Here is a 27,200-nt window from a genome sequence, read left to right as displayed (position 1 = left end):
CAGCCTGTTTTTGTGGGCCCAGCTTCGCCGATTTAATAGTTTGTAATGCCCTCCCTAGGGCGGTGCCTAGAACACGGATAGCTCGCGCCCTCATTAGAAGAAAATAAAGACGGTAACTGGTCGTGGCACGCGAGTCGGGTCAGCTGTTTCCTCCTTCGCTCCTGAGGCATAAGCCTACAAGTGCTGACCTAGGACGAAGACAATGACTGATCCGTCGGAAGCCTCCACAAAACGGGACTGAGGTCTGCAGGACGTCTCTTCGCTGCAACTTCGCCTCCCGCCCTTCTGGCACCAGAATCCGGAAGTTTGGTTTCATCAGACCGAGGCGCCTCACCGTGATGCCTCTACCGCATCTCCTGAGAAACGACGCGCTACTACTATGGTCGCCTCAGTCCTTTCTCCTGATGTTGCCAGCGAGCTCTCCGACGTTCTCTCAGCCCTCACGGGCGCTACACCATATTAGCACCTCAAGACCAAGGTGATGAAGAGATTCATGCTGTCGGAACGCACTCGCCTCCAGCAGCTCCTCACCGAGGAGGACCTTGGTGACCGGCCCCCCACCTAGCTGCTGCGTCGGTTGTGACAGCTTCTCGGGAGGCGCGATGTCCCTACACACTCAGCGTAGCTTCAGGACCTTTTCTTCCAACGCCTTTCCCAACCCAACCGCCTCTTCCTCGCTACAGCCGGCGACGTCACCCTCGACCGCATGGCGCAGCTCGCCGATTAGGTTCATGAGACGACTTCCCGGTCCGTCACTGCTACCTTGCCGCTTACACACCCTGTCATTTCGCACTTTGATGCCCGCCTCGATGAGCTCGCCGCCTCAATGGCCGCACACCAGAGCCCCCACAGGGGAGCCGTTAACCTCTTCTAGATCATCGCGCTGAGTCGTAGCACACGTCATGCTCGGATTTCCAGCCTTTCGCCACTCTGCCGGTACCACCGGCATTTTTGACACCGAGCCACGAAGTGCACTCCTCCCTGTTCATGGCCGGCAAACGCCCGCCGAGGCCACTGACGACGGCGTGTGGTCTCGCTTGTCATTCTAGCCGTCTTTGTATGGAAATCGACAATTTCTGCAGTAACCGGTTCCTTATAGACACGGGCGCAGAAATCAGCGTGGTTCCCCGCACTAAGGCTGATCGTTCCAGATCATCAGGTCAGTTGCTACGTCCTGCCAACGCATCGTCTACATATATAGCGACATAAGGACTCCGATCTCTCACCCTCGGCTTCGGCCTTCGCCACACTTTTCGATAAGTCTTCGTCTTCGCAGACCTGGTTCACTTGATCATCGGCTAGGACTTCTTCTCAAAGTTTAACTTGGACGTCAGCGTGCAGAATCGTCGCCTCAAAGTCTGTCTGACTAGTCTCTCCGTCTTTGGAGTCATGTCCGACCGCACGCTGATACCTTCCTCACCGTTCGAAAAAATCTTGGCAATTTTTTGGACGGCGCCCACGTCGTCTGTCTCTCATGCGGTGTCCCAAAAGCGTGAAAACTTACCACGTCAAAGTGACGTGTATACGCGTGAAAGATGCATTATTGCGCGACACAATATAATTTTGTTTGCTTAACAGCCAAAGGCTGCCCTGTTCCGAAATAAATAGAACATGACCATAGATAAGCCGTAAATGAGCCAAGACGAGCCATAGCATTTGCGGGTAGAAGGCGCAGGTGGTGATAGTTTTCTGTCGACGTTACACGACGAAGAAATTTATTTATTTATTTATTTATTTATTTATGGTTACCTCAAATACCCCATTTGGGGTTTTACATGAGGGGTGGGCATATTTAGATGATATTTTCGATTAATGCTTTGAACGATGAACGACTGGAGTGGTGCACCGCTTCAGCAGGTAGATGATTCCAGTCTTTCGCTGTTTGAACGAAGAAAGAGTTAAGATGAGCGGAGGTGCGAGCTGGAGGGGAGTAAACAGCCTTTGAATGGCTATGACGGGATGAAGTGCGATGCGCAGATGTGATGTCGGTCTGATGAAGTAGTGAGCGACAAAATTTCTAAAAGAGGCAAAGTCATGCGGCGCTGCTCGAGGGTTGGAAGGTTCAGAGATGACTTAAGTTTAGTAACGCTAGTGTGGTAAGAGTAGTCAGAATGAATGATCCTTGTTGCATGATTCTGTATGAATTCTAAGGCTGTTGCCAGGTTAGATTGATGCGAGTCCCACACTGAGCATGCGTATTCCAGTTTGGGTCGAACGATGGTTAAATATGGGAGTAGTTTTACTGAAGGCAGTACAAGACGTAGGTTACGGCGCAGGTAGCATAGTACACGATTGGCATCATTGCTAATGTTGCAAATGTGCGAGGACCAACTGAGGTTATTGGACAAGTTAATGCCTAGGTACTTATAAGAAGTCACAGAAGATATTTCCGAACCGGCGATAATGTAATTAGCTGAAATAAATGATTGGCGACGATGGAAAGTAAGTAGCGACGTTTTTTTTTTTTTTGACGTTGAGAGAAATTAGCCAATTATTACACCAAGCTTCAATGGCGTTAAGGTCGGACTGGAGAGCGCGAGAATCAGCGTTGTTAGCAATATGACGATAGATTACACAATCATCAGCAAATAAACGAATTTTGGAAGAACAACCTATCGGTAAGTCGTTAATGTATATTGAGAAGCGTAGTGGCCCCAGGACTGCACCTTGTGGCTCGCCGGAGATAACGGGTGATAAATTATCACCCGTCCAAAAATCCTGAGATCCTAGCCACAGACAGCTTCGCTGTAAAATCACGCTGGTAATATTTACCCACAGCTCAATGTTTCACCTCAGCTGGTGAGGCGCCGAGAGCAATGTTGTGCCGATTGCTTCTTTCTTTGTTCGCTGTCTGCGGTGAAGTGATGGTAAACCCGTGCCGGCTTGCGTCTCACAAGGGCACCTGAGAGGGACATAGAAAATATGAGAGTGCAGGGGGGGGGGGGGGGGGGGGGTGCTGAGAACCGCCGCCTCCCTGTTTGCCATGCCTTTCCAGGGTTGTGCACGTGCGTGTGAGCTCTCGCTCGGAAGTAACGCAAGGTAATAAACAATCAGCCGATGCCTGCCCTTTCCGCGCTTTAGAGAGCAGTTTGGGCTTGTGGTGCATAACAAAAGAGTAATATCGAAAAAAAATAATAGACTATTACGATATTCCCTAATGCGAAATTTCAGCGCCTTTGTTTACGTGTTTTTACGTCGCGATATATTGGCTGGAGCGGACAATCTCCCTCATGCGGCACGTTGCGAACGGAGCGAAGTGTGACGCGACTGGCTCGCAAACGGGATATCGCGAGAGGCAGCGCTTGGATGACGCGTAGGCGTGATTCACAGCCGCGGCCGCAGACAAACCTCCGCTCATGCAGCACTTTATTTCCATATCCGGAATCACTGGCCTTATCGCTGAACAGACGACGCGCGCTAGTCTGGCGCCATCTCGTAGCCATCGCCGTCAAAGAGCCCGTCTTGCGCGGCCCTACGCATTTCTTCTCACGCTTTCGCCATACCCTACTCCGCCGCTTTCCGCCTGATGATTCCCCTGCACCCTTCTCTTCCGATTTCCTCCTCGCGCTCTCTTCGCTATCGACGTCTTTCATCCCCCACTGCGCTCCGCGTCTCCTGTTTCATCCTTCGCTGAGCTGGTTCGCTCGGTTACGAGAGACGCTGGCGCTGATGCTCGCTGCAGAAGTGGGCGTCTAAAGATGCGCTTTAAAGAAACGCTGATCTGACTGGTGTGTGCAAATGGTGAGATGTCACAGCTCTTGCATGGAAGTTATTGCCTGACCTTGAGGCCTGACGCTGTTTGTTGCATATCGCTGACCATCCCATTCGGCTTTCGCCTTCATCACCTTTTCGGATCTCTGCCTAGACAACTCTCATGGTTCCGTGCCACCGTCAATCGGAGTTACACTACAATATTGCCTGTAAACACTATTCTGTGAGCGCATTGTTTGGCGTCGTTAATGCGCAGATGTTATTTTCTATAGGCTATTGTTAGGAGTGTCAAAGCGAAAAGAAGTCGACGTGTGTGAACTGTGGGAAGGCGGTCATGTAGTACACAGGGTGATCATTCTTAAGCTCTACGGTATGTTTACGAATCCCCTGTTGCAGATAACTAAAATTCTTGAGCTGGTTTATTCAGAGAGGCAATGCTTACCTGCTCAAAAAAGAAACAAATACTCAACTAATTAACGAAAAATGTCTAATTATTTTTCGAATCAATTACTTTACGGTACATATTGGAATTTACGAAGTGTAGCTGGTGAACTTGCAAGACGTATCCACTTGTAATTATTTTCGAGAATGAATTTACATAGTTTCCTGTTTGCAGATAGGCGCCTTCAATCTTACCGTAAAATGCACTGTTGTTGCACTTACTTTTTACTCACGGTTCTGCATTGAATCACAAAAGTAACTGAAAGGCCCATGTACGAGTATTTCGTCCCACACTTTGCGAAATAATCTATCGAAACTGCAACCGTCCCTCCAATTCATTTCAAGTAGATGCGGCTTGCAAGCTCTCCAACTAGAATTCGTCTATAGAAATATGTGCCTAATGTCATTAATTAAGAAGTGGAATAGTGAGGTTGGGTTAAGTATTTGAATATGTGTTTGGTTATCGCGTTCTAGAAATGTCCGCCACTTTGTTTAACTCAGCGCAACGGCAAGGATAATGTTACCCGCAACCGCTGGTTTATAAGAATTCCGCAACACTTATAAATTGACACCCTCCACACACACACACACACGCATATATATATATATATATATATATATATATATATATATATATATATATATATATATATATATATATATATAAACGTGATTTATTGAATGGACCTGGCGCCTCATAGAGGTGCGGCGTAATGTTACCGCATTTCGCTCCTATTTCCCGCTGAATCACCACTGTTTGTTTATTTTTTATATTGGGTTGTCTGCGCTTCCGTCCTACCTCCATACCTGGCCGTCTGTCTGTCTAGCCTCGTACACCAACCCAGCGGCCGAAGTTCAGTCAGCTTGGGCCATTAGGTATGAGCTCGTGGTCGTTGCCTCATCGTCCTTTCGGCGTTGCCATCCGACTTTCATCATGACATCGTCACCATACAGTCAAATCAAATCAAGTTTATTCATCACAAACAAAGAAACGGTTACATTTTTGTTTTGCAGGCAAGGGTGCCAAAGTCGAAGACTGTAACTGGTACCCCCGGTGGGTAATTATCAGAAAAAAAATTACGTAGGTGGCAGGACAGAAATAACATTTATAGAATGTACACTAAGAGAAACGAAGAGGTATAGTGCAACTGCGAAAAAGTGATTATGATTACAATGTATAGTAATACTAACAAAAAATAAAAATAATATCAGCGTACAACAGAACCATTAAATTGTGTAAAGAAGGAGCAGAACTAAATAGAGAAAAATATAATCGGCAGGCTGAAATGAACATCAAGTAAAAGTATAAGTGTGCTAAAAATATACATATGCAAAATTTCAACCGACATAAAAAGCATGAGAATACATAAAAAGAAGCATTTATGAACTAAACGACTAAAGGCATCAGCAAGCATGTGAACAGCAAAACATAGGAGAAATAGTGATAATAAATAAAACATTTGGAGCCATAATTGCATCACTGCGTCAAAAGGAACTTTTTAAGGGATTTTTCGAAGGCATAGAATGATGTGATTGACTTTATGTTTGATGGTAAGCGATTCCATATAGATATGACAGCGAAAGATGATGTTAGTTTACCATACTTGGTACGGTCACGAGGCAGTAAAAAATTTCTGTTACAGACAAACCTAGTTCTACTGTAGTTATGTAAATCATTTAGGTGAACGAATTCGTAAAGCAATTGGTTGTTAAGTAACTTGAAAAATAAGATTGTTAAATTATATTGAAACAAGTTCACGGTCGTTAAAATGAGGTTTTGACGGAGCAAAATGGATGCATTTGACTGGCGAGGACTGCTAGTAATGGTACGAATGGCTTGATTTTGTAAATGCTGAACTGATGACAGGTGGCCATTGTACGTGTTGCCCCTGGCAGCGATTCCATAGTTCATATGACTATGAATAAAAGCGAAGTGAAGTGATAAAAGAGCCTCGTGAGAAAAGAAGGCGCGTGCTTTTATTAGAGCGCGAATGCCAAATGCCGTTTTTTTTTCTTAATATTGTTAACGTGGGAGTCAAATTTGAGGTTAGCGTCCAGGAGAACACCGAGGAATAGAACCAAGTTACCGGCTGGAATTTCATGAGCACCAAGTGTTAACGCTAGTGGCGAAGTTAGGACCCTGTGACCACTATTGAATATGATATATTTAGTTTTCTCGGGATTAATAATTAGGTAATTAATGAGACACCATTCTATAACGTCAGTTAGGGCAGCATTTAACTCTGATGTTAATGAGATTAACGACGTGTATGATAATGATAAGTTGGTGTCATGGGCGTATAAAACGCAGTGAGATGAATGTAAAAGGTCGGGTAAGTCAATAATGTAATAATAAATAGTAATGGACCGAGAATGGACCCCTGAGGTACACCTAAGTTAATTATTTTAGTTTGAGAAAGGGCGCCCGCTACCGAAACCACGTACTGCCTATCCAACAAATAGCTTTTTAATAGAGTTAAGCCGGGACCAGTAATACCGTATGCTTCAAGCTTAGTGAACAAAATGCTGCGATTAATCGTGTCAAAAGCTTTAGTCAATTCCAAAAAGAGAGAGCCAACGAATTTACCACAATCTATAGATTTCTTAATAAAATCGTTTAAAGAGAGCAATGTTAAGCAAGTAGAACTTCCGGAACGAAAGCCAAACTGACAGGGATTATTTATACTAAATTTTTCAAGGTAGTTATTTAAACGTTTAACTAATAAATGTTCAATAATCTTATATATAGACGAAAGAATAGATATTGGTCTGTAGTTAGAAATTAGGTCTTTGGCACCCTCCTTAAATACGGGAATGAGCTTAGCCTCTTTTACACATAGAGGAAAAGTGCCATATTCGAAAAGGCGATTAGTTATTGTACACATTGGTTCTGAAATAATATTAGCAACTAACTTTAAATGGTGTTCGGAAATCTTATCTAAACCTGGGCTTGTGTTTTTCAGGCTACAGATTGTTAAATACCCCTCTGGAACACTAACAGGGGAAAGAAAAAATGAGTGAGGTAACCTAGACAAGGTTGGCTGAGTGACTGGGTTGTTATTTATTTGTGACAGAGCAAAATAGTCGCTAAAGGCATTGGCAACATGAGTGGGCTCGTGGTATATTGTACCATTCAGGTTAATTTTACAACAGTGAATTCAGACGTAGAAGATTTATTCATGAATTCGTTCAGAAGCTTCCATTGCCTTTTTGGATTATTGCTGTGTTTATTAAATTTATTATCATAGTAGCGCCTGTTAGCCTGTTTATGTAGCGTTTTAAGAACATAATATTTTTTATAACGCAGGGCCAGGTTAGACTTAAACGGTTGCCGCTTAGTTTTCCTGTATAGGTTATCTTTTTTTCCTTAAGCTGGTCAGTAATGCGGACGTCATCCACGGGTTGTAGGCATACTTATATTTATTCTTACACTTAACGGTCCGCGTGCTTATTGAAACGGCATGTAAAAACGACGTAGAGAATTTATCATCTGCTGCTGCCGGATCTTCCAATAGATTGACCTGAGTCCAATTAGTATTGCTAATGGTATCAATAAGTGTATCTTGGTTAAATACTGATGTACTGAAAAAGATGTTGAAGATTTGCACTAGACGTTAAATGTAACGAACATGGAAAAATGATCGGTTGTATCAGTACGCACTACTCCCGACACAGGGGATGGTGTTATGTTAGATAACGCATGATCAAAAAGTGTTTGCGTTCCGTTATGGCTACATCTGGCATGGCAGTTAATAGGTGACTCGTAGCGATATCCGAAAAGCAGTCTGAGTAGGCAGAATATGCGCTGGTATTTGTATCGAGTAAGTTGATGTTAATGTCGCCAAGGATTAAAACATTTTGTTTTCGAACGATAATTTGTTAAGTATGACGTCAAGAGCAAGTAGGAAATCAGTGACAGAAGATGATGGGGAACGATAGATGGAACCAAGAATAAGATTTTTCCGATTATGTGCAAAGAAAGGTTGTTCAGCCTCAATCCAATTAGCCTCACAGGAACTAACATTTATTGAAAGATCGAGCCTACGGGTGTTAGTGACGTCCGAAGCAATGAAAATAGTAGCACCTCCATGACTCCAGAAAGCAAGGTCTCAGAAACACAAATAAACGAGAAAGAGCGATCAAGATTGTTGAAAAAGTTACTAATGTTATCATGATTCCTCCTGAGGCTTCGAGCGTTAAAATGGATCAGTGAACGATTATTACTTGAAAGTTGATACTTAAATCTTTGTAGGGATATCAAAGACATGACAGATTAAGGTGCGCACGGCAAGGAAAAGATGAATGAAAAACGGTTAGGTGAAGATGCGCAGATGTGCCTCAGATGAAATGCGGAGTACTTTGCTTTCACTGGTCTTACGAGCTTTAATGAGGCAATTATCTGTCCACAGGAACTGCCAGTTGCTATCCTTCTTTAGGGCGAGTGCATTCGCGAAAAGCCTCCTGTTGTCGGGAGTTAAATGGTCATTTACAAAGACTGAAGCTTGGGGTGGAGTGCAGCCTGAGAAACCAATTTGGTTAGCTTGTAGGCGAGCCTTTCTCGCTTTGCGGAGAAATTTGGTTTTCTTGTCACGGCAGCAGAAGCGGGCAATTATGTTTTTTTTTCGCCAGATTTCGTAGACGCGAGATGTACGGTGTCTAGGTCAGAGGGCGAAACAGATCATTCAATCACTTCGTCAATTAATGTGAGAATCGCGACACAGTCCTCCCCATCGGTGGACGGGACACCCTTTATCTCAATATTATTCGTTCGAAAATACTGTTCGAGATGCGCGACTTTCTTTTCAAGCTCGTTATTGCGTGCTGTCAGGGCTTTGTACGCTGCAAGCAGTTAACCCTCTTTCGTCATCAATTCATCGAAGACGCCGCTTAGTTGTTCGACACTCGTACTGAGGGTAATATGCAGGTTCAAGCCCTCGCCGGACAGTTGATCCTTGATTTTCGTTGCTAGGTCGCTTACCAAGGTCTCCATATTTGCATTGAACAAAGATTCAAGCATATCCACTTTTTTCGATAATTCCGCGTTTGATGGCATTCTTCAGCACAAGACAATAGAATTGGGCAACAAGAAAATATAACTGGGCAGCAATTGCGGCTGGAATAAAACGTTACAAAGTCTTGTACAAAGATCGTATAACCAACCTGGGAACAGATTGCAGGAGAATTAGACGCTGTTGAGACCACCGCAACTGTCACTGGCAAATGAAAACTGGTGCCTTGCAGCGGTTCGTATAGTTTGTCTAGGGAGCAGTCTACGCACACGCAGCCGGTCGGGACGAGCCCCACTAGGTGGCGCTGTGCAGTTGATATGGCCGCACGTGAAGATAGCCACGGAAGCACGCAGAAATCAGCCTGGGAACAGATTGCAGGAGAATTAGACGCTGTTCAGACCACCGCAGCTGCCAAAAAAAAAATGTCACCCATTCATTGTCACACCTCGATCGAGATGCTGTCATGGTTTTTCCGTCGTCACCATTCCACCTGGGTGATCTGAGCCACTTGATTCCTTCGTTGTCCCGCCTACTAAGTTGACCCTGTGGCCCAACTTATCCAATGGGCCTTTCTCCAGTAAACGACCCCTCTAGCGACCATCACTTCATAAAATATTTAAATTATATTATGGGGTTTTACGTGCCAAAACCACTTACTGATTATGAGGCACGCCGTAGTGGAAGATTCCGACTACCTGGCGTTCTTTAACGTGCACCTAAATCTAAGTACACGGGTGCTTTCGCATTTCGCCCCCATCGAAATCCGGCCGCCGTGGCCGGGATTCGATCCCGCGATCTCGTGCTCAGCAACCGAGCACCATAGTCACCGAGCAACCACGACGGGTGGCCGTTACTTCAACTAAATTTGACAGGCAGGTCGCCGATGCTCTCGCGCCTCCTCGGCTCTACCAAGCTTTCTCTAGTGGATTTGCCTTGCGCTTTTCATTTGTCGATTGTCTTCTTAAAGCTAAAGCTCCTCCATGACGTTTTCCGCCGACCAGCTCGGAAGACCGTAGATCAATGGGCTTTAGTTCGAGTAGCTTTTCATTTTCTTTCTTTTAATGCACGCGTATTGCTCTCGTATCTCATAGCATGAACAGATTTCCATTTACCGATGCAAAGCCAACATGCCGGATGTGACGTATAGGGTGTTCCTTTGCGGCTATAGTGCCGAGCAAACATGGAACAAAGATTTTAGACATAGGCCAACATTTATGCTTCAGCAACTTGGTCAGCACATTGATCCAACTGGTTAAGACATGTGCTACCATCCAACGAGCCGAAGCAGCAACTTTCTTCAGGATAAACTGGCCTGTCGTTTAGAGTGGGTCGACGCGAATGACCCAGTTATCTTACGCGTACACGCGCTTGACCTCAAAGAAAGCTGGTTTCTAGCAGCAGTTCATCATGATAAACAAATTGCATGTAAAATTCTGCACGCGTAATGCAAATGCATAGCAAGACAAGTGCTGTTTTTCTCCCGAGACGTAGCGTATGGCATGGTAAGAGAGCGCAGAAAGCGAGTGGGCATAACGCGTTAGTCTGTCAAGTGTGTAAAGCTTCATTTCCAAGAACTAAGAATTACTCCGGGTTCTGCATAACGCCACACCACCAGTGCGACACCACCACCGCCATACATTCCAATGGGCTGTGTTGCGACATTCCTTTTTGTGTTTGCGTGTGGTCCCACACAATCGTACACATGTTTCCGCGACGCATTCAGTAACGCGTTCGTCAGCCAATGATGAATGTTTTGCTCTTATATATCAGTAGAATATTATAGCGCCGAAAGTGCCAAACCAATCAAAAGGTGGCAGGCAGTGATTCAAATATTTAGGGCTCTAGTGTCATGCTGTTACAAGATCGATGGCTCGTCTCACTCAGCGGGAATCGTGTGATGGCTCACTGGCAACATCGCCTTTCTTTAACTTCACCTTGTGCCCCCCGCCAGTACAACTCGTCCACCATTATACGTCGGTTTGTGCATTCCACAGCACACCAACTGTTCGAATACGCTGAGCCTCACGCTCGAGAGCGGGTTCATGGAGCCAATTCCGATTACAAAACTGCATGCAGTATTTCCCGTGAAGCGTTTCCTTGACCAGTACTGTCACACAGAACACGTGCAAAATTATCGTTAAGTCCCAAAAAACTCCTAACTTTACCGTGGATTATGCAAGGGATCACGCACTCACATCGCAGACCTGTCCTGCGGTAAGGACGGCGCAGCTTTGCTGAAGCTGGAAACGAGGGTACGCGCATCCGCGCACCTTGATTGGAAAATAATGTTCATAGCTAATGGCACTAGGCATGTGCTCGTGGTCATGAAACCATCGCGGTCATTTGCATTTTCGTCATATTCATTATGCCTCATCACGCCATACTCGCCATACAGTCTTCGTGATACAGTGGCCCCAGCCCTTGTCGTCATACACCCATCGTGATGCCATTGCCCACATACCGTTCTCATGCCGTCGTCATAATTGTGTCGCACTCATAAATTCACCTTCATACTTTTGTTGCTCTACCGACGTCGAGATGCCGCCGTGTGCATTCCATAGTCGTCACTCTAACTTCGCCATCTTACTTTCGTCGTCATTCTATCCTCGTTATCCGACTGTCGTCACGCCTGGACGACTCTCATCACGGCGATAATCGTCACAGAGTCTTCGTCATACCATTGCCATTCGTCATACACCCATCGTGATGCCATTGCCCACATACCGTTCTCATGCCGTCGTCATAATTGTGTCGCACTCATAAATTCACCTTCATACTTTTGTTGCTCTACCGACGTCGGCATGCCGCCGTGTTCATTCCATAGTCGTCACTCTAACTTCGCCATCTTACTTTCGTCGTCATTCTATCCTCGTTATCCGACTGTCGTCACGCCTGGACGACTGTCATCACGGCTATAATCGTCACAGAGTCTTCGTCATACCATTGCCATTATGCCATGGTCGTCATACTGCCTTCGTCGTTCCATCTACATGAATCCTTAATCATTCTGCCCTAATCATGTTGTCGTCATTCAGTAGTTCTCATATCACTGTTTTCACGGCATCGTCATGATTTAGTCATTGTCAAACATTCGCTATAACGCATCTGTTGTCTACCGCCGCTTCTATGCCATCGTCGTCACTCCAGCTTCGCCTCCGAATGTCGTCGTGCTGTCAGTGTCAAGCCTCTGTCGCCACACACTCGTCGTCATCGCATTGGCCTCTATCGCCACTATGTCACCGCCGTCTTTATAACTTAGGCATTCCGCCATCCTCATGCCGTAGTCTTCCCGCCGACGTCGTCACACAGCCGTCGTCATACAATTTCCGTCATCCTGTAGTCGTAACGCCATTATTGTTACTATGGCCACTGCTGTGGCTTTCTCCTTTTGTCATGCTCTCTAATAATCATACCGTCACTCAACTGCGATCATGCCCTCATTCTCATTCAGTTGTCTTCATTGCGTCGTCCTCGGACCGCCATTATCATGTGTTCGTTGTCATGTCGTCATCGTCTTTCTAGCTTGTTCATCTTAGTGTCCTCATGCCGTCACCGTCACCCTATCGTAGTCATACACGTGTCGTCATCCCAGTGTCCTTATGTCCTCGTCGCCAAGCAGCCATCGTTATATAATCGTAATCCTTTAAAAGTCGTGATCTCATTGTTGTCATGCTTTCGTCGTCATACCACCTGTGTTGTTCCATCGATGTCATTTCATCGTCGTGGCTTGGTCGTCCTCCCACAGTAGCCGTCATGCCGCCATGCTTTCGGGAGACCTGGGTAAGCGAGTGCCATAGAAAAGTCAGGTGATACCGGAATGTGCCTGATATGTCCGAAGCAACGGAAGTCTGAGCATGACCAGTGCATATGCTCAATAAGCGCGACTTCAAATTCTGGTTTATGGTTACATCGTTCAAGTGCTTATCGCATTACCATCGACACCCATTGTTAGATGAGTTCTTACGCAATTTCTTGTCCCATCATTTATGCGCGAAAACTATTTCGCGATTCATAAAGAACTAGCCTTAATCACCGCTTTGGTCATCGGTGGCTCTATGAAGAGCACAAGTACGTCTTTTTCACACTCAACCACTGTCCTATTCTGGCGATCACGTCCAGAAATCTAACCAGCGTCTTCAAGCCCCGCACAGATTAGGCAAAGAGAAAAAAACATTCGACCTTTTAAACGCACTAAAGCGCAGATTTATTGACTGATCATAGAGAATAAATTGGAAGCCAAAGGAAAGCATTTTTACTGGCACAAACGGGGATCGAAAGAGGCCACTGACGATTGGTGTAGGCGCACGTGGCAGTTCCCAACTTGCTAGTTTTTGTGGAAAGTGCACTTTGAGGGACAGAGTGGTGGGATGGAGAATCGTCGAGACATGTTTCAAATGGTAGGCTAACCTACACTATAGTTGACAACATCTAAATTTTTGATTGTCGGAGGGGCTGGTGTCAGCGCAAGTAACAGTGAGATGACTTACCGTGAACAGGAAGTCGTGAACAGTTCCGAAGTTGCAGGTGTCGTAATATAACGACATGTACTGCTATATGACTCTCGCTGGTAAAGCTACGGCCCCATCTCTGGTAAATTTTAATGTCCACATGGCTCATTCTCTTCGCGTGATGAGTGTCTCAGACTGACCAATGCTATGCCGTGTAGCACATTTACATCTAGAGAAATGACTGCACGTACCGGGTTAATAAAAAAATTAACTTGATCCGCGTCGATATCGAAGTCTTGATGTCGTGAGGAACATTACATAAAAGGTATGTACTGGTGAAATGCAAAGACCACAGAAGTTCAAAGAAAGATGGAACTTTGAAGTGATGAGCAGTTGCCGAACAAGGAATGTCGCTTTAAGGCTGCTTTTGGACACGAGTACGTGTCATTGCCAAGGCAGCAACTGCGTTGTTTGCCGCGTTTTTAGATTGATTTCTTTAGAAGCTGGCATTGGTTACTTTGTCGTTGCGTTATATATGCACAGATGACGCTCAAATAAGCCCTTCATGCCTATCCTTATATCAGCGTGCGAGAAACATCGATATTTTTATATATAAGTGCCCTGATTGCCAGCTATCTTTTATGAATACCTTTGCAGCTGTCGGTTTTACATCTTTGCACGAAGCAGTAAAAGTACACATATTCCTTCTTTTTCAGGGGCGCTCGCAAACTAGCCGACCTGCAGGCGATGGCGGCACCCAGACTCACCAGCGGCGGCCCTGCCCACGCAACAGTTGTCCGCCACAAGGGAGTCACCCTGGTAGCCTGCTTCGCCATCAATTTACTCAGCAGCGCTTTCTATCGGAACGCAGCATTCTTCTACCCTTTCATCATGGAAACGTTCTTAGTCAACAGGGAACAGGCGTCACTGCCACTATTTGTCTACGCAGGCTTCTATTATCTTGGAGGTATGTGGCAAAGTCTCTGAGCTCCCAATTTCAAGGAATCGCGCAGGAACCCTTGTGCTACCGTAAGAGAGGACGATTGCAATGTGACCATAGTTTCAGATTTATTAGCAGAGCGATAATTGTGTTTCCGCGTGACTAAAGCAATCTTTCGAAAGTTCAAAAGAATCGTTCACATTTTGTATGGGGGAAACTAATGCGAAAAACGAATGGCGGCGTTCTTGTTTGCACATGACACCGCAGTGCAATAGCTCGCTACAGGTGCTCATATTATTTGTTTGAAAGAGCACTAAAATCAACATGCGGTACTAACCAGCGATATTTGGATAAAGTAGATGCATTAATCAATTATATCGTCATGTACGCATTGTTCCAGTGACTGGTGCAATGCTTTAAAGAACCAACGTGTGCGTTAACGAGAATGCTACCAAATTAATATTGCTCACTGCGCCTTGAGCAACTCAATTTATTTTACTTGGGATGTGATGTAATTTAAAAGATCTAATTAATTTACTAAAGTTTAAAGCGCTGCTTTAAACGTATAATGTTCTATGACGAAGTTGTAGAGCCGATTTCGAAATCGCAAGATAACTCCTTAGCGTCATAATAGCTTCTCTGCTTGTTTTAATTTTTTCGTGCTGCGACTAAAACACGCGAGATTTGGAAAACGAACCACGTGTCTAGGCGCTAACGCACACTGGCACTACCGGCCTCAAACATGCTACTAAGGAATGATTAATGCAACATGCGATTCCCAACGGAATTATTCAATTTGAAGCGCAGTCAAAATTATTCCATGCCACAACTTCAAATTTAAAGGCACTAGAGGAGTATCATACACTTAACTTTTTCTCACACGATAAAAACTTTTGCTAGCTTAACAGAAGAAGGTAAAGAAATGTTAGCAGCACAAATATCTCTTGTAGTAAATGTAATGGCAGTTAAGAATTTACAGCAGCATAAATCACGTGCTCCAAAAAGCCTAGGAACTGCACCTTATAAGCAGTTTCAAGAAAGTTCAGTCCCGTACTCTTAAATGTTTTCACGTGTGCTTTTGCAGGCAATATCTTACCGCCCACCATTTATCATGGTCATATAGCTTTCGTTCCTAAAAGTGATTCTGTCGAATGCAAAGGCAGGTAGGAGGACAAGGGCGAACATCGTTATGTAACAAACAATAACACGTTTGCAAAAAATACTAGAGGATAGACTATAAATGAGACATGTGTCATTCCTGGTCGTAATATACATGCAAATATGCATAATGGTCATTCTTCTGTTGCTTTTTTTATTTACAAATACTGCGATCCCGTTACGGGGGTTTTGCAGGATGGGGATACATCGTTATGACATGATTAGCAGGACAGTGTATGTGAAATAGCGTTCACCAGGTCGCTCTCACCACACTTTATTTGGCTAAAGTGTCCGATAAAGTGAGCCATGATTTCATTTTCACTCATCTCATTAGTGCGAAAATTTTTCGTAAAATCAGGATGTGCTTAAGTGGTGGAACTAGATTAACTGCGAATGACGCCCTCTCAGCTCCTATATATATTGCCTCCTCTGTGAGACCATGGTTTCCACTTTCGTCACTACGTGTCGCTTTTTTTTTCAGAAAATTCTTCGCTCTGTGTCATTGCTAATGATACGATGACGGGATTTGGCTACGGTACTTCATAAATCAAAGTCTTTTCTTATGCCTACAATATCGCGTCTATACCCTCAGATAAGAAAAGTGTCGAAGTAATGTTCCTAACGCAATCGTTTTGTTCAGCCACTGGTAGATCTCTTAATCATGATAAGTCCCGATGATTACCGTTTGGTCAGGGGCAGTGACTTCCTCACTGTTTGCCAGTATTGAACGGTATACTAGTGCTGTTAATTACCTTGGAGTACCCCTATATAAATTTCGCAACAGTAAATAACATTGGTCTCAGTCAGGCACAAAACTTCGGCATGCAGCTGAGTCCTGGGGTGGAAGAGAATCGCTGATCTCTCGGATGAAAACTCTCTCCAAGACGTTCTTTAGCTGCGAAATTAATTTATTTGCGTGAAGTCCTCCAGTATGGGCAAAAATATTCAACCGTTCCACAGGATCTTAGCCCGCTTTGTCTAGCGCTGTGAGCAGGAACCTACCTGTTCGACCCGATAACTTGTTTATCCCGCTTGAAAAAAGTTGAATTTGCATTGTGCGTTTGTTTACATAACGAGTCTCGCATTTCCTGCACTGTCGCGATGTTACGCATGCGTTTCTACACCACATAAACATACGCCGTATCTCACTTTTTTTTTTCCTTTGTATCCTTCTTTGTGGAAAATTGTTCTCTGTATCGGGTCAAAAATGAAAAGGCTGATGCCGTTTTGGTTACACATATCCGATCTTCAACAGCCTTAGTACTGAGCTTAAATCGTAAAACATTGCTTATGAATGCGCGCTTTCACGTGCTAGTATGTAAACCAAATTTGGTAATCATTATTTGTCTTATGTGCTGCATAGCGTAAAGCAAATCTGTGTTTATCAGGGAGTAAATACATTTTTCCTTTAATACTCTATACCCCGATGATTCCAGTAAAGGCGTTACAAAAGTTTGAGGCATACCTTGTTTCCTAGGACACAAATTGCAATTGCGTAAAAACTCAGAAACCATTGACCATTGCTTCAGTAACAGTTGTGACGCCGGGATAATACGAATAGCATTATTTGCCTAATTCAACCGTTTTTGCCTACGTGCCTATCTATCTATCTATCTATCTATCTATCTATCTATCTATCTATCTATCTATCTATCTATCTATCTATCTATCTATCTATCTATCTATCTATCTATCTATCTATCTATCTATCTATCTATCTTGCTTGCGATAACCCAGTGACCCAAGTCGTTTGCCTGCTTGGACCACCAAGCATGTGCTCCTCGTGGTGGTGCTGTCGACGTCGTTCCATTTTCATCCCAGCTTCTTCACCTTACTCTTGTCATTTTGTCGTCGTCACGTCTTTTATCCCGACCGAGTTGCCCAAGTGGTCTAACAGCTCTGGCCACGAGTTCGTGGTCGCGATGCTTCCATGGTTGTTACACTGTCGACATTCCTGCCTTCTCCTCTGGCATTTGTCATGTCGTTTTCGTCATAAAGTCGCCATAAATTCGTTTTCATGATGCAATTGTGATGCTGTCGTAGTCGTTCAATCGTCGTCGTTCCAGGTTCGTGATCTAACTCTCGTGTAGCTGTCGTTGTCACACTTTCTACACCAACCAAGTTGTTCGAAGTTGTCTAACAGCTTGGGTCAATAGGTATGTGTTCGGGGTCATGATGCCGTCGTGGTCATTGGAGCATCGTCTTTCCAGTTTTGTCATTCATCCGATACTCTTCATGCCGTCGACATAGTGCCATCGTTGTCCCGCAGTTGTCAAACCGTCGTTTAATCATTGTTATCACTTGTCCTTCCTTATCCGTCATGTTATCATCGTCGTACCGCCTTCGTCGTTTCATCGATGTCCATATTTCTTCTACATTAATAATTTTAATCATACTGTCGTCATTCAATTACTATTATGCCGCGCGTTTCATGTCGTGTTCGTCAGACAGTCTTCATCATGCATCCATTGTGAGAGTATCCTCGCCATGCCACCGTGGTCATGTCATCGTCCTCGCTACAGCCTCGTCATCTGACCCTCGTCGACGTCCTACCTCTTTTGTCAATCCATCGACATCACTTCTTCAATATTTGATCGTAATAATGCTGTCGTCATTGAATCGTGATTATGCCACCGTCGTCAATGCGTGGTCATCACGCAAGTGCTACCATGCATCTGTTCTCATACCATGTTTTTCTTGTGGTCTTGGTCCAAGCATAGTCGTCATTTTCGCTTCCCCATCCGGCTGTCGTCATACCATCGTGGTCACTCCATTGTCATCCTACAGTTGTCGACATCTCTCTGTGGTTACGAAGTCGTCATGTGTTCATCGTTATGCCTTCATCATAACTTAAGAATCTGCATGTCATTGCCGTCCTGTCGCGGTCGTAATGCACGTTTGTGTTACCATCAATATCATTCCTTCATTCCATCTTCACGGAGTCAGCGTCCAAAATCGTCGTTATGACTAAATGTTCGCGCGCGACGTTGGCAGGGGATTGCAATGCCAAGGTGGGACGATATCGGAGTGCGTGTCATTTAGCCGAAGTAACGAAAGGGAGAAACAGCATTGCACGTGCTTCATAAACGTGACTACACCAACATGGTAAATTGCTTGCTTGCTATTCGCCTTACCAACGACACTCATCGTGAGTTGTGCTGCATATCGTGGGGTATGTTCTACGGAGCACATTGAAGAATATTATTGAAATTAATCCTATTGCTATCAGATACCTTCATGGGAAAAATAGAACATTGCCACTAGATGTCATTTTTCTTGAGGAATCGCATAGTATCTGGAAAGCAAGATTGATAGATGGGGATTCCGAACCGCCCACAGCAACGAACTTCTTCCAGGTAGAGACATATAAATACGCGGGATATACGAGGGTAAAGTGAATCTCTTGATTTGTTTCACCTCTTTGATTTGCGCTGAAATTTGCCTGATTATTGATTTGCTACGATCGCTGAATGCTATGGTTTTGCTTCCCTGCAATAAAAAAATATCTCTAGTGGTGGCGTAGCGGTAGCATCTGCGGTTGCCACGTTTCGGCCCGGAGTTCGATTGCCTATCACACAATCATCTTTCTTTCTTTTTTTACTTCACTTTGCCTCACGTGGCGAAAACCTTTTCGCCACTTAGATCTTTCATTCAAACATTACCGCAAGAAGCATGTGCCCAATTCCGCTCGACAGCCAGATCTATAGTGTCGTGTAGTCACACGTGCAAAAACATATATTGCGCTCTTTAGACAGTAAGTTTGTTCAGCTGTTTTTATAGGTTCTCGGTAGAACACGTTTGAACGGCGCCTTCGTCATCGTCATCATCATCATGATCATTATCATCAGCCTATCTTTATGGCCACTGCAGGACGAAGGGACCTGCTAACTTCAATAACCGATGTTTTCCGCTAGCTGATACCAACTTGCGCCAGCAAATTTCATAAAATCATCACCCCACCCAGTTTTCTATCGTTCTCGACTGTGCTTCCTTTCCATTGGAACTAATTCTGTAGCTCAAATGGTCCACCGGTTATCGACCCTACGCCTTACATAGCCTGCCAAGCGCCATTATTTTCTGTTAATGTCAGCTGGGATATCAGCTATCCCCATTTGCTCCCTGATCCCCACACCGCTCTCTTGCTGTCTCTTAACGCTACGCCTAAAAATATTCGTACCATCGCTCTTTGCCAGGTCTTTAACTTGTTCTCAAGCTTCTTCGTTAACCTCCAAGTTTCTACTTCATTACACAATGAACGGCGTAATAAACGTACTTAAACTTGTTACCCTGTGGTCCGATGCTTGTGTCTTACGGCAGCAGTGAGGGCACGGACTGGTTTCTGTCATCTTCCTTTGCCAACTTTATGTAGTCGCAAAAACAAATGTTTCCGCCACGCCAGGCAAACTGCCACAGATAAAAAAGAAAAACCAAAGAAAGGAAATTGCTGAAAGGAGTTCACCCCAGGCAACACACTACAGCAATAAGAGACTTTACCGCTACGCTAACACAACAGCCTACTTGCGATCATTTGTGTTGAGGTTGCTGCCATATAATTTCTCTTTATATGGCGATTTCTAAAAGCCTACTCTTGTGCGCTTTACATATTTTCTGCTCTAACGTTTTACCTACAAGGTATTAAACACAAACAGCTGCTGCATCTCTCCATTCAAAAGCGAACCCTCGGCTGCGTTGGCACTGATTTCCATCGAAGTCTGCGACTACACGCATATTCTCCATGACGATTGCGCAGAACCCTACATATACAGCATAAGTTATATTACATAGATGAAACAGCAGCAATCTCAAAGTGCGTATAAACGGACACGGTCAAAAATGCTTTTCTACTGATGCAGAATTTCCTCGGTCAGTTCGACTAATTCTGGCAGCTTGAATCACCAGATCGCGCTAGCCCTCTGTTGACGAAGTTCAACTGGAGAATAAAGCGCGCAAAGCGCTCGGCTCAGCGACAGCAGTCACATCCACTTCAACGGAGTGCTTCCGCAAACCTGCATACATTTTTCTATTCCAGTCGCGTCCTAGTCACGATCGCCAATGGTTCTGTCCCCTACACACAGGGATAGGTTGAAGCTGTCATAGCTTTAATCCTCGCCCTGAATGGGACGTTCGCGTCCAGCAGTGACCGCAGGCTTTAGGCGCCATCGGACAAGAACCTTCAGGTGAACCGGCGCTTACGACTTTGCGGAGGGTGCCATATAAACGTGGTACGGTCTAAACATTGCTTGTCCAGAGGAATTCGTCGCCTTTCTTGCAATGAGCTCCTCGAGAACAGGAGACACATTCGCCGCTTTCCTCTGTGGGCGGGGGCAGGATCGCTGGATCATAGCGCGGCCCCCGGCGTTGATTGTGGGCTACTTGACGCTAAGGCGTCAAATGACAAATGGAGATGCAAACTGCTTACTCAGGTGGTTTAGGGCAGAAGTTGACTCTACAAATCGGTGTGTTCCATGGTCCCTAAGGAGCTATATATCCTCAAATGTTGGGACTGTTTATTGATTTGTAGGAAATAGGGAAGTGTTAGAAGTCATTCCCCCGCTTGCGTACTTTTATGTCACTGTCCCTTCTTGCGCTGTTCTAAATTCAAAAGTGGAGCAGCAGCTTTGAAGCGAGCCCTAATGAACGGTTAGACACTGTAAGGAGGACGAGGGGGCTTGGAAGAAAACGCAGATATTAAGTACGAGCGTCGTGTGTGGGCCTACAGGACGGGTAGACGAATAGTTATATTTTCTACTAGTCTGGAATAGGAAATACACGTAATATTAAATTCGCCTTTCGAAATTTCGAATATTTCCTCACACCACTACACTATAGCGCATTGCGTTGGACGAAGAAGTGTGTCAAGTGAAAGGAAAGCACCGCGTTTGTAGCGGCTGTCAATTAACTAAAGGTTCTGAATGGTGCAGACGTTGCGTAAAGCGGTACCTATTTTTTTTCGGGTACCGCGGTGGTAAAAAATGAGGACTGCAATAGAGTTGGGCGGAGTAGCATAGCAGTTTTCCTTATTGCTGGTTACATAAGGTGCCCTGCATTCCTTTCACGAAACACTTATTATCCTTCGGCATAACACAAATATGCGAACAAAATCGCTATAATAAAATATTCAACCACTGCAAAAAACCACTGTCCACGGCCACATTGGAACAGGCTGAATATAGAACTTTTACTGCCATTGCCACGTCTTGTTTTGCTGTCCTGGCAAAAGACTGTCACTTAAGTATGCCTTTTTTCGTGGAATGCTTGTCAGAGTATTAGAGTGCATTCGCAATGAAGTCATCCCTTTGCGACAAATGAAAAGGCCAACAGATGAAGAACACACGTAACGGCAGCACCTGCTGTTGTTGTCAAAGTACATTGACAGCAACAATGTTGAACTCGGAGCAAACGGAGCCTGTAGCCATGAAAATATATTAATCCCACACGTACTTCACAGAAAGAATGTGCCCGATAGCTGCCAGTTGGAACGCGAACCAAACACGGTATTGCGAGAACATAGGCAGGACAGGCATGCCACCTGGACATATCTGTCTGGGTGTACAGAGCTTCACTCAGATATTATTGATTCCAGTTAGATACGCTCACCCTGCGCTGACAAATGGTTCCATTTAGGCATTTAGGTGCGACCACGTCTTCCCTATTCATCATTTCGGAAATTCCAAAGACGGTATTTTTATTTATTTGCGCAAATGTTCACTTAATAGTAGGAAAACGCCACTGTTTAATGTATATGAGGTCAAGCGCCTTGCAAAATTCAAGTGGAAGTAATCAATAAGCTCAAGGCATTGCGGACTTACGGGCCAGACATTATAGGTTAGATATTCTGTTAGATAAAACTTGGCGCAGGAGTTACATATTGTATGGCGCTGTACATTAACGTCCGGTTAATGCAAATCTACTTCACGTTATCTGAGACATCGTTTTGTCTTGATATCAGGAGAATATGAAAGCATTAGCAGCAGTGTACTATACCATGTATGTTTCTATGGATTGAAATTGTCTCATTCAATACAGAGCCCAATAAAAAATTGCTGCGCACAATTGCGGTAAAACAACATCGAACTACAATCAACTGCGAATGAAGCCACTGCAAGGAGTCTCTCTAGCCTCCACAGCGTCCACGGCTATGTATGGAACGGTGCATAAGTGCTGCAGTTTCGGCGGAAAGAGCTGCAAGCTTGTTGAAATGTCCACGGCCACCGCTATGGCGGTAAAACATTATAGAAGCACAGGTAGAAGGAGTCGCTAGATTTGCGCAAGTTGATGCGAGCGCGGCAGTTTCTATTATACGTAAGATGCTTTGCTCACGACTCGGGAAAGTTACCACGTCTTTTACTGCTGTTCTAATACTTCACACCGCCAGCACTCAGCCCGTCCATTTGTATGCTGCATGCACGGCCGGACTCATTATTCAGACCATTCTCTATACCATGGAACTTGTTGCGCTGCATTCCTGCTCTCACGACGTTACCCTAGGGTGGGACTTCCTGTCGAGTCATAGCGCTGTCGCGACTGCGCACATGCTGCGCACATGCCTAAGTCGCATTGCGTAGCCTCTACAGGTTTGCCAGTTACTGTTGCCGCTCCACAAAAGATAATTGTCTCCGATGGTACCAACGTCCCTTCAGAAAGTGCGGTGCCCGTCGCTTTCTCGTGCCCACTTGAGCCCGAAGCTGCTGTCCTGTTCACGCCGTCATCACTGCTTATTCAGCGCACACTTCCTCCTCTTCCATTTGCCATTCTCAAGGTAACTTCTGGTGCCACAACGATGCTAATCTACAATACGTTTGCGCACCCACTCTCTCTCCGTTGTGGCGAGTCCCGCAGTTGTGTCGACGTCGTCTATCGTTTTCAATCACTGGACGTTCCTGGTTCTTCTGCCGTCCCCCTCACCACCGTTACGTCACCATCAGACTGCCCCTAGTTGCCCCCGCAGTCTTTAAATCTTGCAATGACGCTGACGTTTCCACACAACAGGACGATCAGCTTCTTTATTTACTTGACCAGATCCGCACTTCCTTCGATTGCACTACACAAATCTTGAGCCGTACTAACACTATCAGCTGCATTATCAACACTGGATCACAGCCCAGAACGGCTGCTTATCATTGACCAGCTGGAGAACATGCTTGAAGGTGGCGTCATTCAGCCATCCATATTGCGTGGTCGTCCCCAGTTGTGCTCCGGTGAAACAAAGACGGATCTATTCGATTCTCTGTTGATTACGGCCGTCAAAATTACAGGGAACAAAATTACAGGGAAGGGCCTCTATCCCTTACCGTGTATTGACGATGCCCTTGATTGCTTGCAAGGTTCTGAATGCATTTCATCGCTAGACATGGGCTCTGGCTGCTCCCAGGTTCTTGTGGCCTCATGTCGCCTGAGTGGCTACATGAATTTACCGTCAGGTACTTTGGTCTCTGCGAGTTACCTGTCATTTGATGATGGAAAGTATCCTTTGTAGCTTCAAGCAGAACGTCTGTCTTTGCTATCTGGATGACATCGTCGTATATTCTCCAAATTTTTCGACTCATCTCACCTGTCTCCACGAGTTCGTGACGCGCCTCGAGACGTGCTAGCCTCCAGTTCAACATCAAGAAGTGTCACTTTGCCGCCCGTAAACAAATTTTGGCCACGTTCTGTCCGGAACCGGTGTCCTTCCCGACCCCACCAAACTTCGGAGTTTTGTCGGGCCCTGTTCCTACTTCCGTCACTTTGTGCGTAGTTTCGCCACCATCAATGCACCTTTGACGAAATTTCTATGCGCCTCGCACCAACATCTCCACTTGGTGCCCTGAATGTGATACCGCCTTCCAGACTTTTTGCCACCTGTTAATATCTCCTCCGATACTCCGTCACTACGATCCGCAAGCGTCTACCGAAGTACATAGAGGTCTGAGCGGTATCAGCCTTGGTGCGGTACTTGCGTTATGAAAACCTGGCTATGCAGAATGTGTTGCCGCCTACGCAAGCAGCACGCTCACAAAGGCCGAGAATAAGTATTCTGTCATTGAACAAGACTGTCTAGCCATCGTGTTGGCTCTCGAAACTTCTGACCTTATTTCTGTGACCGTTGTTTCTACGTCATCACGAACCAGCACGCTCTGTGCTAACTGTCGTCCCTAAATGATCCATATCTCTCAGGCTGCCTTAGCTGTTGGGCACTTCGGCTGCAAGAGTATGACATACAAGTGGTATGCAGATCTATCCGGAAGCATTCCGACGCGGATGGACATTATCGGTGCCCACTACTATTTGACGCTTCGTCGGTCTCGGCACTCAATTTCGATTCTATGCCGTCGAAGCAGCGCAAGGATTCATGCATGGTTAACATCATTAATGTTCTGTCCACCCCGTCGGCCGCCTCGCCTGCCCGCGAGCTCCGCCGTCAAGGCATTTATTTTGCTCTACGCGAAAGCCTGCTCCACCGCCAAAACTACGAGGCCGATTCAGGCAAAAATTTCTCGAAGTCCACTACTTTGCGAAAATTATCGCAAAGGGTTTGAACGCTTTATCGTTGATGCACTGGTATTTAAGCTACAGAATGCCGCTTGCCTCAGTTTCCTGTCCCTTCTCGCTCCAGAGTGATCAAGCAATCTGTGGCAGCCAGTGGTGACGTCCAGTTGAAACAATGGGCTGTAATTGAATATCTGACTGCGGAAGGTTGATCCTTCTTTCACAGTCCTTGCCCACCTCCGCACAATGTTGACATCGACACAGGCATTCCCGTAAACTGCAATCAGACGGGGTTGAATGTTGACGGCTGCACAACCTTCTGCTGTCAACAATTCAATTACAGCCCGCTGCTTCTCCTGTACGTTACCACTGGATCTTGTGGATTGCTCGATTACTTTAGGACGATAGCAGATAGGAAGGTGAGCCAAGTGACATAATAAAGATGAAACATCAGTGCAATAATGATGAAGAGATCAAAACGTTTGCAGTGTTATTGGCAATTTAGTATGCTTAGAGGCACTACTTTCTGAATCGCCCTCATATATGCATGAATGTCGAAAGTGGCTCCATGTCGTACTGCGTCATATGCGTTCCGACATCTGTGCTGCTTTTCACGCCGACTCACAGAGTGCCCATGCCGGCGCGTTGAAGACATATAGGAGGTTGCACGAGCGCTTTTACTGGCGCGAAATGTACACCTTTGGGCGCAAGTGCATTCGTGGCTGCACCACTTGCAAGTGACGCCAGGCGCGTCCTCAGCATTCTACCAGCACACTTCAACATTTATCTTGCCCAGGTCATCCTTTCCATCGCGTTGGCATCGACCTTTACGGCCCACTCCCCTTCACCAATTCTGGGAACAGATGCATCATCGTTGGCGTCGACCTTCTCCTTACAGGAAGGGCTGTTGGTAACAACCGCCCTTCCTGCCACTACAGCCCGTGAGGTTGATTTCTTCGTTGAACGCAATTTCGTGCTTTGACACTGTGCACCTCGTGAACTTCTCAGTGACAAAGGGCATGTGTTTCGGTACAAATTCAGTGAAGCCTTCCTTACCCGAATGTCACGTAATTCATGCACCGCTTCAACCATAGTCTTCGCGAAATGCTCACTGCGTACGTTGCGTCCGCCCATTCCAACAGGGAAACAGTTCTGCATTTTCTAACGTACGTTTATAGACCACAAGGCAAGCGACCGCTGCCTTCTCATCATGATTTCTGCTGTATGGAAGAGAACCATGGCACACGTTGTACAAGGTACTAGCTACCGACCTGACGCCTCCAAATGCCGGCCCATTCCAAAACTTCAGACGCACAAAGAAGAGGACGACAACTTACTCGCATTTTGACAATGGAAGTTCAAGCACACCAGCGGCATGTACATGACAGTGGCTTAACAAACACAACATTCCGTACCGGCTCCCTCGTTTCGCTGTGGTTTTCACCCCACATCCCGTATCTTTCGTCCAAGCTTCCGGCTCAAAACATTGGGCCCTACCGCATCGTCGACCACACGTCACCAGTCAACTAAGTGAATGAGCCTCTCACGCCGTCTGACGACATGCACCGTCTCGGTTGCGACACCGTACACGTCAGCTGTCTCGATCACAACCACGGTCCCTTTATAGTATCTTCTCCAATAGTCGCCTCAACGGCTCCTTTTCTCTCCAAGGGTCATTGTAATGAAGAAGAGCTCGAGCATCGCTCCTGCCCGTCCGCTGAAGAGGAAGAGTACGGACGCATCAGCATGGCTGCTCGCGATTGTGTTTCGCTGGGTCTGCTCGACTGCTTTACGCTCGATCCGACGTGACCCGGCCTACGACTTCCCGGTAACGGCGAATAAAGCCCGTAACACATGCAATAAATTACGAAATTAGTACAAATCAAATCGTTTACCTTTAGAAATGGGAAAATGAACATGCCTCGAAAAATTAATGAGGTTAGAGCCGTACCCCAGAAAAGTAATATTGCTTACGTGTAAAGCAACACAACTCTAATCCGTGCGCTTTATTTTGATTTGGCGACA

The 27,200-nt window shown here is 45.5% G+C and overlaps 1 protein-coding gene across 1 annotated transcript in view; it reads left to right on the top strand.

Annotated features, from left to right (window-relative positions):
• Positions 1 to 14,335: 14,335 nt before the first annotated feature.
• Positions 14,336 to 27,200, top strand: part of LOC142576559 (monocarboxylate transporter 9-like) — a 39,960-nt gene continuing 27,095 nt past the window's right edge. The window contains exon 1 of the mRNA XM_075686731.1: positions 14,336 to 14,576. Coding sequence (XP_075542846.1) covers positions 14,357 to 14,576 — 220 coding nt within the window. The 5' untranslated portion in view covers positions 14,336 to 14,356. The remainder of the gene's footprint in view (positions 14,577 to 27,200) is intronic.

This window comes from Dermacentor variabilis, chromosome 3 (assembly GCF_050947875.1).
Source record: "Dermacentor variabilis isolate Ectoservices chromosome 3, ASM5094787v1, whole genome shotgun sequence".
Lineage (NCBI taxonomy): Eukaryota > Metazoa > Arthropoda > Arachnida > Ixodida > Ixodidae > Dermacentor > Dermacentor variabilis.
The sequence above is the reverse complement of the archived record's forward strand: the minus strand, read 5'-3'. Positions and strand labels throughout refer to the sequence as shown.